The 13,654-nt window shown below is 43.0% G+C and overlaps 1 protein-coding gene across 1 annotated transcript in view; it reads left to right on the plus strand.

Moving 5' to 3' along the window:
• LOC108570346 (Krueppel-like factor 7) overlaps nt 1-8,097 on the plus strand; it is a 53,751-nt gene extending 45,654 nt beyond the window's left edge. The window contains exon 5 of the mRNA XM_017932186.1: nt 7,579-8,097. Within this exon, the coding sequence (XP_017787675.1) occupies nt 7,579-7,751 (173 nt within the window). The 3' untranslated portion in view covers nt 7,752-8,097. The remainder of the gene's footprint in view (nt 1-7,578) is intronic.
• Nucleotides 8,098-13,654: the final 5,557 nt, after the last annotated feature.

Below are 13,654 nucleotides of genomic sequence, written 5' to 3' on the forward strand. Positions count from 1 at the left end.
TTTTGATCTTTATTGCCGGTTTCAACACGAACCGCCTCTGCCGAGAGAACGCGCCGAAAAACAGCTAACCATGATTGATGATTCTCACGGCTCGAACGGAAGAATTTGCATCGAATTTATATATATATATATATTTGCATGGAGTAATAGCGGTTCGCGGCTACCGCTTTCGATACCATGAATCTTGCCGAACACACGCCACGAACATCGGAAGCTACATTGTACGGCCAGAGGGAGCGAAATATTACAAGGATGCGATAAATGCCGGCTACGGCTCTTTATAATAGCGCTGGCGCTTTCACGGTGCATCGATCCACTCGAAACACCTCGGCTATTCACGTAGATAACGCTGTTAAATACATAATTCCGGGATTATCGTCGAAAAATGCGGACAATCGGAATGTATTATGAGATTAAGCTCGCTCTATGAGCGTTATACGTGAAAATGTTTGAATAAAAAGAGGAAAAAGGAAGAAATTTCATCGATTTCAGTGAGACATGAGAATCACTTGGTGGAATGGCGTGACCATTGATGGACAGCAAGACGTTCGGTGAGATCTCGTGTATTAATTAAGGCGAATTAACCTTGGCGTAAACTAGACAACGAGCGTCGATCGGTTCCGTGTGTAAATCGAAGGATAACGCCAATTCACTCGTCCTTTCGCGAACTCCACAAAGTATCAGACCTACCATTAACAATACACTTATGCATCACTGTTCAAAGCTGCTATTACCTTCCTCCTTCGATCACAATTTCGTGGCGAGCATGATCCGTGTTCTCGTTATCCCGAGGCCGCCTCGTTGAACGCAGCTTTACATTAAATTCCTTCGTTTATTTCGGTCCCCGGTATTTCGGGTAATTTGTCACGATTATCGACATCATCGCGGTGATTATCAGAATGTGCCTCTTTATTGTTTCTCTCTCTCTTTTTTTTATACGAGAGAAAATGAAGAGAAAGATGTCGAAGAGTATACTCTAGATCATTGAGACCTCGCAACAGAAACGTTCTACAACTTCATTTTTTAAATCAATCAGGGACGCGGAATTTATTACACCTGACTCGCATCTACGACAAGACATGCAGGTTACGAATTTCAGATCTATGCATACGGTTCTCAATAACTCACTTCACGGTAGAACAATAGCTTCACCGTGAGAAAGAACGGATTCTCCAAGTGGATCAGCTGTTCCGAACGAAATGAACAACAGTAAATGGTAAATCTACGTGTTCACAATGGACGCGTTACACCAAACCAGCTGCCCTGTACGAAGAAGGTAGCAACGTTTTCTCAGCGGGTAACGCGTTAAAATTCATTAGTTTGCCCCGGTTCGGTCTCTTTCTCTATTCCATCGGGCGCAACATTAATTGAAGTTACCGGAGATCAAAGGTATACACGAGTGGCGCGCGGTGTGTACGTAATATGTTCGCGGTGGAAAATCGATTTCTCGAATCGAGGCGAGAGAGAGAGAGAGAGAGAGAGAGAGGCAAACACAATTAAAAGCTGTTCTCCCAACGGAGCGGTAAGTACGCTTACAAATGTCGCTATTAGGCAGTCGGTCGATTATTTAATTCTCTAAACCGGCTCGCTCGAGAGAATACCTGTATACCCGTTGCCGCGAACGTTAATGGTGGCCCGTTGATGAATCGAGCCACCGCGCGGTTAATTGAAGCTTCTCGAGTAACGCACGAGCATCTCCCACTGTTATATTTTATTAAAGCACGATAACAGCGTAAATAATGAATGGCGCGTAATGACCGCGATTAAATTGAATCGCGCGTTCGCGAGTTATTACGTCGCCGCAGTATTTCTTGCCGCTAACGAGTGTTGTTATTTACAAGAAGCCGTCGTACACCGCGGGAGTAGCTCGAGGGCGCATTAGGCGGACGCCATACAGAGTGGACAAGCGCCTCTACCTGTACAGGTACTCTCGCTCCACTACTCACGGACGAGACTTTCGTTCTTTCTTTCTTTTCTTTCCTTTCCTATTCTCCCCCCTTCTCGTTTCCCTCTTCCTTTTCTCTCCCTCGTTCCCGCCCTTTTTTCCTGCGCCACTTGTCAGCCTGCTGCTCGTTACCGACACGCATCGTGACGCTCCGTATCGAGGCCTGGCGGCTTTCTCACCGGACACACGATGTGATAATTGTATGGGCAAAAAATAGAATACTTTGAGATATGGAATTGTGAGAAGAAAGGATGACGGTGGTTAATTAGAAGACCTTGGAAATTCAATTCTAAGGCTGGAGGGAACGAGAGTCGTGAGTGACGACAGGAATAATAAGCAACCGTGACTTCGTCGGGGAATAAGAACTGAGCAGTTTAAAGATTAACACTCTCTCGGAAATACTGTAATTAAGATGATTTTTAGTTGGAAAAATTTTTATTTTTTATTGCGAGGAATGCAAAAACCTCTTAACCTCTCGTCTCACAATTTTTTATTATCCCAAGTAAAGCATACCGAATTTATATTCCATAATTCTCAAGTTCCTAAATCAAAATTTAAATTTCCCGCGTTCCAGTTCTACCATACCCTGTATCACAAGAGTGACTTAACATTATAAATTGATTTTTATTCCCGAAAAATTCTCAGCTTTTATTCTAAATGTAATTTTATACAGGAGACAATCGTTATGATCTTTTTCACGCTTCCCAAAGCATCCATCATTCGCACCTGACGCGCCGGAAGTTTGTTCACCCCGTGAGCAACGAAGGTTCATTCATCTTTGCAGCACTTGTCGCCCACATAATTACATATCACGGAACTGTCCCGAACAGGCGGGAGACGCGTTATCGCGCGAGATGCTGATAATTGCCAAAGATACATCCGAGCGAGTTTCTTAATCATCCCTTCGGGAGATCCGCAGACGATAATGGGAAGCACGGCCTCTTCTCGTCCGTTCGATCTCCGGACGAAATATCGCTGTCCTCGGTGTCAACGACGCGGCAAACTTCGATTCGCGATGCTTTACGAGCAACGATCCTCGTAAAATATCCCCGTCGATTGTGTCCCGCTGACAGTTTTCTTCGACTGTCGTCGACCAGCCTATAAAAACCCACTTGCTACTTCCTTGTCTTGTAAATAATACAAGCTGATTCCTACGTTCTTATGGTTACACGCAAATTTCTCGTTATATCGTTCTTTTCTTCTCTTTAAAATCTGCGAATGGGGAAGTGAGAGTCGAGCGTACGGTAGAATTTTATGCTGTGCAGATTGTACGAGAGAAGAAGCTACCATTCGACGTTTATCGTTTAGAGACTTCGTTAAAAACAAGCCTGAGATGGTATTAAATACGACGCTGTCGTAAAAGTCCTGTTAGATTCGTGAACAATGGAGAGCCAAGCTGATGACCGAATTTATCTCGAATTAAGACGTCTATTTCCTGCCGTTGCTGCTACAACGTGGAACGAACGATCGTAAAAGCGAGGAGAATTTTCGGAGCGCAGATTTGAAAGGCCGTACGAGAATACGCACTCGTAAACTCATTAAGAACGATTCCTCGTTAAAAAGGGGAGTTTGCACACATTCTCTCTCTCTCTCTCTCTCTCTCTTTCTCTTTCACGTTGAAATATTAAGCTTATAATTCGAATATAACAGAGGAAAGAGGCGCGATATGGTTAAGAGCACCGCGAAATCACATCGGAGCGACGTTTAATTATGCCTTGTCATTTTTAATTAACGTTTATCGTTAACCCAGTTGCCGTGGCTATTGAATTAGCCGTATCGAAATCATTCCTTTCCCGTAATCGATAATTTTCACTTTAATAAACGCCGCCACGTTTAATCGGCGATTTCTCACGAGATCACGACCTTCTTTTCTCCCTCCTCGTTCTCTTACGGCTTGTCGGATTAGAGCACGTTTTCGCGATTCAATTTCGTTCGGTAGACGCTAATTCTCGCGATAATTTACGTAAATGAACCGCGCGCGATTTGCTGTTCCTACTTGACGGTAAAACGGCTATTAACGTTGAGAAAAAAAGTCTGGTTTGATTTCTTCCACGTTCGACGATCACGTAAGTTAACGGGGGAATATAGGTTTGGATGATAGAAAGAGACACGGAGATTCTTCTTCTGTGAAAGCAACGAAAAGAGAGACCGAAAAAGAAAAGAAGGAAAAACATAGTTCGACACGCATCACGTTGGCTTAATATAACGCGGGATTTATACGTGCCGCGACATTAGAGTGACGTTACAAATGAGTGGCTAAGCTCGCTGTTGCGATTAATTAATGGAGCCGGACGGTGTAACGCGGCGTTAATCTATGGTGCAATAAACGTAACGCTGCTACGTAAAAATCCAATCAAAATGCATTAATAACGGGAGAATTAATGCCTTCGTGGCGGCGTGTTTGCGCCGGTGCTTGCACGTCGTGCCGATATTGCGTGCATATGCACGTACAGAGGCGCGTGTATATGTACGTGTTCGTGCCGCTCGTAAATGGACTAATTACTCGCAATTACGCAACGGCCGAGCGCGCGGCCTTTTTTCCCCGTCATTAGTTCCTCGTATTCCCAGCGAATTACATAATAATATTCAACCGATGGGCGTCGAAACGTTAAAACGACCGATTTAGATATCTACCATCGTGGGGCCGCGGTTTCAAACGATCCGAGAGAGCCCCGCGAAATCGGTTCTCCGCCGCTTTTCGATCTTACGCGCGGCAATAACTCTCGCAAAGCACCGGCTGTCTCGACGTCCGTGTATCCACGTTCGCGTAGATCCACTTTACCCAGTTCTTTTCTTATCGGGCTCTGCGATCGTTTGAAAAAGTACGAAATAAATTACGGACATAGTTTAAACGTATCGAAAAGATGATGCTTGTACATTCCTGTAATTCCGGACGATGATAATGTTGAGGATTGTGTAAGGAAAGAGACCTTTTTATAATTTTCAGGGGAAGGTGAAAAGATCAAGGAGACTGTGAGAAATTGAAATTGCTGCAATATCGAATTCGTAATATAAAATTTAAAAAATTTCTCAATGGAAGAGAAAAGCTTATTTACGAGTGGAATAAGAAAAATAGAAACAAGTGTTTGAAATACGTTGGTGTTTCATAGTTTTATAAGAATATAAATTTGACAAAAAAAAGGCGGTTTCAGGCTAATAGTTCAATAGTGATTCTGGTATGAAATTAATGAAATTAGAAATTCTAAACACCGTTAAGACATCAGACGAGAAATTACGTCAAGTTACATTTCTCCAAAAGGAGAAAAGCATAAAAACTGTGTAAACAGCAGAGAAACCCTGACAGATTTGATGTCGTAATTAACCAACCATCGAATGATCCTTAAACGATCATGAACCAAGCGATCGGTGTTCGTTTCCAGATTTGTGCAACAGATAACGTGTCCCCGGCTTATTCGAGCACCGATCTACAGCGATTCCAGCACGACGAAAAACGTAATCGTTTATCTGAGACAGGGTAAGGGTAAAAGGAGAGTCTCTTGCTGGCGAAGGTGGCTCTCACCCGAGAGATTGAAGATCTGCAGGTGACGCGCGCGAATATATCGATCAAACGGTGGTGCCGGTGGTTTCCACGAGATAGAGGCTCGCGATGGCACGTCGTCGTCCCGTCGTCGCTCGCGTCGCCCATTATCCGTAGCGTCTACTCGCGCGGTTTAATGGGATCGCGAACCGATCGGACCGCTCGATTTTCTCCGTGCTCGTCTTCGTCTCCGGCTCTCTCGAACGGCTGAACTTGATGGCGATTGCGTCATCGAGTTGTGACCAGGCTGTTTCTACATCTAGACGGCTCGACGACGGCTACGCTTTTAGCCCTCCAAGTCCTCTTACTCTCGTTTTCTGCTCAAGACTCGTCTCGCTCTCTCTCTGTATCTATCTATCCCTTTCTCTACCTTCTCTTTATCCCCGTTCCTATACCACTGGGGAATACACACACTCTCTCTCTATTTCTCCTTCTCGCTCCTTTTCTTCGGCAAATCGTGCAGAACACCGGACCGGAGAAATACGCTCGGTGACTTGCATACAATAGAAGAGAGTGATGGGCAGTTTTCTGAGGGATCCGGAGTCGTTGGAACGCGCGACAGCTGTCACGACGCGCTCGCGAGAGACAGAGAGAGGCCTCGGCTCGATAAGAGCCAAGAATAAACGCGCGCGGGCACAACGTGACGCGAGTCAGCCGCGGGTAAACGCTCGCCAATGTACCTGTGCATCGACGCGGCCGTATACCGAGACGAGATTGCCGCACACCGTATGCACCAGCACAGATGCTTATCGCACGTACGAACCTTCGATTGAGTATTTTACGCCGACGAGGAACGGGGGAAGATCGTCGTCGCGAGTGGAAAACGAGCGTGTGTACGCCTTTCGATGTACGTAAGTACTGTGAAACGCGCACGCCTAGAGCCATTCTTTATCGCCGTTTCGCGCCGAGTAAGCTGCGAAGAAATGGCTACTGGAAATCGAACATCGAGCATCGTTGCAAATTTATCACCTCCTTGTGGTTACACTTTTTCTTTTCTCTTCCGAAGGGTTCCCAGTGTTTTTCCATAGTACTTTGTCCGGGGAGTTTTCAATATCAGGGATAAAAGGGAATTTATCGTATCGCTCGGTGTAATTTGTTGCCGCGTCGCGCGATATCTCGAATCGACGATACTTTGTTCCGTAGGCGAAACCCGTTAAAGGATCATTAGAAAGCAGCCAGATACATAATAGCTGGCAAATGACCAGTGTCACTTTTCAATTATACCGTTTGATCGTAAATTTGAAAACGCATAAAACCCCAGTATCCCTATAAATTTCCCAAGGACGTGTGGGACTTTCGTTCGCGTAAGAAAATAAGCGGTTGCCGTAAGGAGATTATGAAAGGGATCAGGGGCGTACATGTGCATACGCATCGGGCCGTAAATCTAAAACAAACCCGGCGCAAGGTTTTATGTTTCACCGCGTTTACGCTTTCGATTACGCTTAAACGCGAGTTGCACAACAGTGCGGAACGATTCCACCCCCCTATTTTCTCTTCTCCATCCCCTCGACCCTAATGCAATTTAAAGATTGACGCTCTATCGATTTCGTTACGCCTGCTGTGACTATGGTTGCGGAAAGCTTTGAAAGAAGAAATTAAATATCTAATCGTCACATAGTGCGATACTTTGTTCATTTCAAATTGATCTAACAATTTAAAGATTTGAAGATATCAATGAAACTTTGGTATATGATAGTACTAGAAGGAATATTTGACATGTATTTTTTTATATCGACAATCGTCCACGTTGAATGGGTGAAAATTGACCAAAAAGATAAGAACACCGATAAGAATATATCATTTGAATTTCCCGCGCAAGCTCCAGACTCTATCTTTAAATATCACGCATAGAGTGTTACGAACATAATTACCAGCTGTTTAATCATTAAACAAGCGCGAATGTGCTTCTTCATACTGTAACTCATACGGAATCGCGTAATTTGATTTTACCAAAGAACTTAATGCATCAAAGCTACATTATATCGGTAAACACTGCTATCCAATTTCCCAATTTTCAACCAATTGCACAACAATATTTCTCTTTAATTCCTTTAATTCTACGCAAAGTCTACAAAGTTTCTCTTGTTTGTTGCAGGCGAGAAACCGTATCAGTGCACATGGGAGGGTTGCACGTGGAAATTCGCGCGTTCCGACGAATTAACGCGGCACTATCGCAAGCACACAGGCCAGAAGCCGTTCAAGTGCCATCTTTGTCAGCGGTCGTTTTCGCGGAGCGACCATTTGTCGCTTCACATGAAAAGGCACTGATAAAGAGGACCGTCTAGCCTAGATGGAGGGGGAAAGATGAAGCAGTGAAGAAGAAAAAAAGAATGGAGAGGAGGAGAAGAAGATAGGAGAAAAGACCGTTTTGTCCCGAGTGATCGGGACCTCGAATCGTGGATCGTGGACGACGACGACGATGATTCTTTTTTTTTACATTCGGGACCTGAAGAGCCTCATCTCGATACTCGAATCGTTCACATCGAACGCGGAGAGTCGGAGGCGGAAACTAGGAGAAAAAAATGAAGAAGCAAACGAATCGTTCATTAGGTTTTATAGAGGTCTAATGAAAGTTTATCATTGCAATTATTTGATGGATGATCGTGCGAGCCTGCCACAGCAATCGCGGATTTGCGAAAAAAAAAAAAATCGTTTGCGGTGTTTCTTTGCTTTGTTCTTTTTTTTTTCTTGTTGAACTGCCACCAGAGGAGGAGGCAGATTTTTGTTCGCAATTCGTGTTTTATTTTTTCTTTTTCTTTTTTTTTTTCGTTTCGTCGCGAGCGCGAAGGTGTGTGTAGCATTAAGGATTGTTGATATTTAAAAAATTTTTCAAGAGAAATTTATTTATTCTTCACGGAAGGTGTGTATTTAAGGCGGGCATCGAGCGAAGCTTAGCTTCGACGATGTATAATATTAATTAATTCTGCATAGCAGAGAAAAGCGATTGCTGTAGGTTTAATCGCGAAACAGCACGCGAGATACGCGTCACTTCTGTTTTTATTTCTAGCCAATTTTTACTTGTTCGTATTTCCAGTTTGTTTTCATTTTTTTTTTTTCTTTTGTACGATTAAATAAGGCCAGCTCAACTAGTCTAGAGCACCATATGTATCGTCTATTGCGAAGAATAGAGCCAGTAAAGGGGGAAATGAAGGAGTAATATTGTTAAGGTAATTAAACGGTTAATAAGTAAAGAGAAATATTCGAACTCCGATGACGGAGCTTGGGACTTAGCATGCTCAGTTAAATAAACTACAAATCGTGATCGTTAAACATTTTTTAATGCATTAAATAGCGATTTATCAGAATATGCACAAAGAATTTCGCGTTTAGGGACGGACAATCATCGACGTTTTCATTGTCAAAAGAAAACATGGGAATTTGACGCTCTGAAAGCCAGTATTACGTGTGCATTAAGCAATACAATTATTGTGTATACTATCGACGGCATTGCGATGCTTTTTCGAGTCTTTTTTTCGTTTGATTCGTGAAAACAATTCTTCGATCCGTACCGTTCAAACGGTATGCCTTTTTTCAAGCCACACGTATACCATACATACACGAACAAGGTGCCAAAGTAGAAGGTGCAAATGTATTTGTGCAAACGAGAATGTCCATTGATACATTACGCTCAAACTGTGAGAAAAAGAGGAAGAAGAAGTAGGAGAAAAAATACGAAGAAAGCAGATCGAAGAATTATTTTTTAAAACGCTTTTGCATCTCGTTCATCGAACGCGCGATATCTCGTCGAATCGTGCCACGTGTCGAGCATATCATTATCACGAAGGGAATTAACAACAACGTTTCGTGCTCGATTTTCTTTCTGCACATTTTATTTTGGCATCTGCAGGGAAACCGAGAGACAGCTCAAGAGAAATAATAACGCAATTCGTGGCCAATATAAGGAAAATGAAAAGAAAATAAAAACACACACACACAAACTCTTATAACTCGAAGAGAAACCAACGAGAAATTTCTCCGAAACGGCAGAACGCACGTCTACGTTCCTCGTGGTTTTGAATAAAGTGTACATAATAGAAAGGGTGCAGCAGGGTCCGTGTCACATTTGATGATGCACCGAGTCGGCTGTTCAATTGTCGTCAATCGAAATTGGCGTGTGAAACGCGCGGGCGAATTATTGAGTTTGAAAGTAAGACCAAGGCGGCGGGTGGCTATCGTCACGCGATGCATTCTTAAATGAAGCTGCTTGTTCGGAAAAGGTTGCAATGAAACCGCAATTTTTACGAAAAGTCCGGTGGTCACGATAAAAATATCGCCGCATTACATTTACCTTTCCTCCGCGAACAGCTTCGTCGAGGGAGAGTTGCGCGTGGCCTCAGCGCAGACGACGACGACGACGACGTATCGCACGAGAATCAGATAGCTCGAATCGCGAGCTTGTAAATAATTTAGAAACCTTGAGTAACGCGACGCGTCTCTGTATGCAGCACATATGTAGCATTCCCTCCCCCGTTTTCTTCGAAACCTGTGTCTCCTTTTATTATTACATTTCATTTTTTTTTTTTTTCGTTTTTCTTTTCGCATTTGCTTCTTTTCCTTTGCCACACCCGCGCGGACAACGCGGTTAAACGGTACAGGTGAAAGAAGAGAAAAAACGAGAAACTATTTCGAAGCTAGTTTAAAAAAGAAAAAAAAACACAGAAAAACAATGGAACAAGATGCCAGTATATACTAGAGCCAGTTTTTATCGTTAAAATGAAGAAGAGAGGAGGAAGAAGAAGAAGGAGAAGAAAGGTAAACCTCTACGTGTAAGATTAGTGCGAAGATTGATAAATTAATACTTGTTACATGTTGTACTTTGATAGGGAATAGTGCCTTTTTAACGTTAAGGAAGAGAACGCTGCGTTAGGCCTTAAGTATACTGATAGTGCCTTAAGTCACGCGAATCTTCGTGCTTGTACACATTTCATAACGCGACCATTTCGTATCCTCGTCCGGAGGACCAGTGAGATAAATATCAGCCGTTGCTTTACTCGGTCGAGACTCGTGGAAATCGAGTGCGAGATTCTCAATACTCTCGTCCTTTTATGTCGTGGTAATTCGAAGCGAACGAAATTTCATTTAATTGTAATCTTCGTAATCTCTTTAATCTTCCGTCGTTTCAGTTGCTTGCCCCTCGCACGTTTCTAAATATTCAGTGTAAATTGAGTATCCCCCTTTTTCTAGATCCACTGTCGTTGTATCAGTTTTTATCGTAATGACGAATTAAAAAATTCTAATTGCACTGTCATAGGGTGTCCCATTAATAATTAAATTCTCAGAATATCAAGAGTACACCCTCCGTCCTTAGACATTGACTCAGAATTTTTTGCGAGATAAAGCGTTTGTTCACTCGAGGGTTGAATCGAATTTCTACTTCATTGCATAATCCTTCTGCGAGCATAGTAAGGCACTTGTCTTTAGTTATCACGGATAATTTAGATCTGATAGCGTTCCAATAGAAAGTGTCAAATATCTGCCGCACCTAAATATGATGTGCCTTATTTCCACGAAGCAATTAACGTAGTTCGCTGTATCAAAAAGTTTTCGTTCAATTTTCTCTTACTGACTTCAGACAGATTTCTGCATACTTTCCTCTAAATCCGTCAAAATTTCCTTTCTATACGCAAATCTAGACTTCACATTTTATCCAAATATTTATTCAACTATTCTTTCTCCTCTTTGATTCATCATTGCCGATCGCTGTCGTTCTTCTATCATTTTATCCGTGATCTTCATCGCGAATCGAGGGGAATCGAGTCACACCGACCGACGACAATTCATTCGAGATTTCTCACCCCTTCGAGAAGCATCCTTTACGTTCATACTCTTCTCAGTGATCAATATCGAACGACGATATTCCTCTCTAGGAGCAACCGCGCCTCCGTACAACCATGTGAATAATTTTCGTATGATCGTCACTGCGAAATTCAATCCGAAAATGGACGAGGTGCCACCCAGGATGCCACTCTACGATCTTGATGACTGATACCGTTGTACCTTTCCCTGTAGGGAATTTCTTCAGCGGGGCAGCCGTCAGTAATCTGAGCGCAGCGCGGGCGATGAGAAATGCATACTGACGTCATGCCGACACCCTCTTTGATCATTATCATTTTTTCAACCATGAGCTCGTGCCGGTTCGTACACTTCCCGACGATACATCCCGACGTCATGGTTCTACCTCCACCTTAGAACGATTCATTTCTGCTAATTGTCGACGCGACGATAAAACGATCTCTCGCTTCCGCGTCTCTCGTTCGCTCCAACAACACACCTTCTTCTTTTCGTTCTTTATCTTTATCGTTTCTACGTAGAACTCACGTTGCTTTCTTTTGCTCTTCGAACACCGAGAAGCTGCGTCGTTTAAAGTATATACATTCCAATCCTCTGATGCTCGCGCGACATCTAATACGTGTAATCGTTTCGTTAAATTATCGTGGAATAAATCGTTGGTCTGATAGAGACAAGAGATCAGAGATTTCTCTCTGATTTTAAGAAGTGTGTCTGTTCGTAACCGGACGACGAACATTCCTCGAGCACAGACATTCCCAGGTCACGTTTCTGAGTAAATAGATCGACGAGAAAGACGCGCAACTATATTTCCGTTTCACGTGAACGTTTTTTTCGATCATCTATCCGATTTACCGTGGACGGTGAACCATGAAACAGACGAAACAGGGAAGCAAGGTAAAAAAAAAGGAGTCGAACGCGACTGATTTTCTACCAGAAAGCCCCACCCTAGGAGAATTAGCATTTCAAGTGCCTTAACAGACGTCAATCGAGGCTAACGCGTTCGACTCGAAATCATCTTCTGCGTTCAAGTGGAGAAGCTCGAGAGCGGCGTGGACCACTCGGTTGACACACTTCGAATGAAAATGGTGATGCACGAGGGGAAGGGGAGGGAGAGAACGAGGAAGGGTAGTGTAAAAATGGGTTGGCGTGAAATTTGCATGGGCGATGATTAATTCGTGGCGTAAAACGTTTTTGTGTTCATTCCAAGCTGGAGTATCTTGGGTGTTTCGTTCATCAAAAGACTTTGCTTCGTGTTCTTCTTTTTTATCCTGAACTAAATTTCCAAAGCTTTCTCGTACGAAGTAATTGCCGGGGTAAAAAAAAAAAAAAAAAAAAAAAAAAAGATAAGGATGTATATTCGTCTTTCGAATTAAGGTCTTTCAAAATTACAACCCTCCAACGTCGATCGTTTGAAATCATTGTTACTCGATCGTTCGATGGGTGTCGACGTACCTGAATTCGTTGTTAGATTCTTGATTTCATCATATTCTCGTGCGCTTACACGGCTGTCGGAAAGAATTCCAGCGAGGTGTATTAATAATTTAAGAGGTGCTCTTAACGAGCGCGTTCGGGTGATGTTTAATGGCTGCATGAGAGAGAGAGAGAGAGAGAGAGAGAGAGAGAGAGAGAGAGAGCCTTCGAAAGAAAGGAAGAAAAAAAAAGGAAACGAATCCGATAGAAGAAAAAAAAGTCACGATGTATCGAGCTTTTCGAAAGACGTAGCTGACAGGTCAGTCCGTCAAAGTAGCGATGATTTTCCATTCTTCGCTTCAAGGGCCAGTAAACAGATACACAACGCGTACACACACAGACACACACACGCACATGTACACATCAGCTCACTCATACGCAACCATACATATATATACATATAAATATATAAATTGCATCCTTAATCCGCGATCATGCGCGGTGCTCAATCTTTCTTGGTGCTTTCGTACGTTGAATTTGACATGCGTACATATACATCAACGTGGACAATACGAGGTCGATTCTTAAAGATCCATTACGCAGGCGCGTAAAAGGGTATCGCTGCAAGAGGTGTGCACGTGTTTGCATCTAGGAGATGATGTCGAGCCACATATCGGAAACGAAAGGCAATAGCGTGTAATATATATGTATATTACGTAGTTAGGATTATTGTGTTGAGTTATGGAACATTTGTTGTTAAATCGTCTTAAATGCAATAATTTTCGAATTCGAAGAAATTAGGCTATTCGTTGGTTCTATTTTTTGTTTTCACTTTTTCTTTAAATTAGGGCAAAGATAGTTACGTTTCGTGTGGTTCAAAATGTCTCCAACGGTGAGAAACTTACGCGAACCGAGGTATATATATAGGCCGGTGATTATTATCGACTCAGAAAACGGAAATTCTCGCGAAG

The sequence above is a fragment of the Habropoda laboriosa genome, unplaced genomic scaffold (assembly GCF_001263275.1).
Source record: "Habropoda laboriosa isolate 0110345459 unplaced genomic scaffold, ASM126327v1 scaffold70, whole genome shotgun sequence".
NCBI lineage: Eukaryota > Metazoa > Arthropoda > Insecta > Hymenoptera > Apidae > Habropoda > Habropoda laboriosa.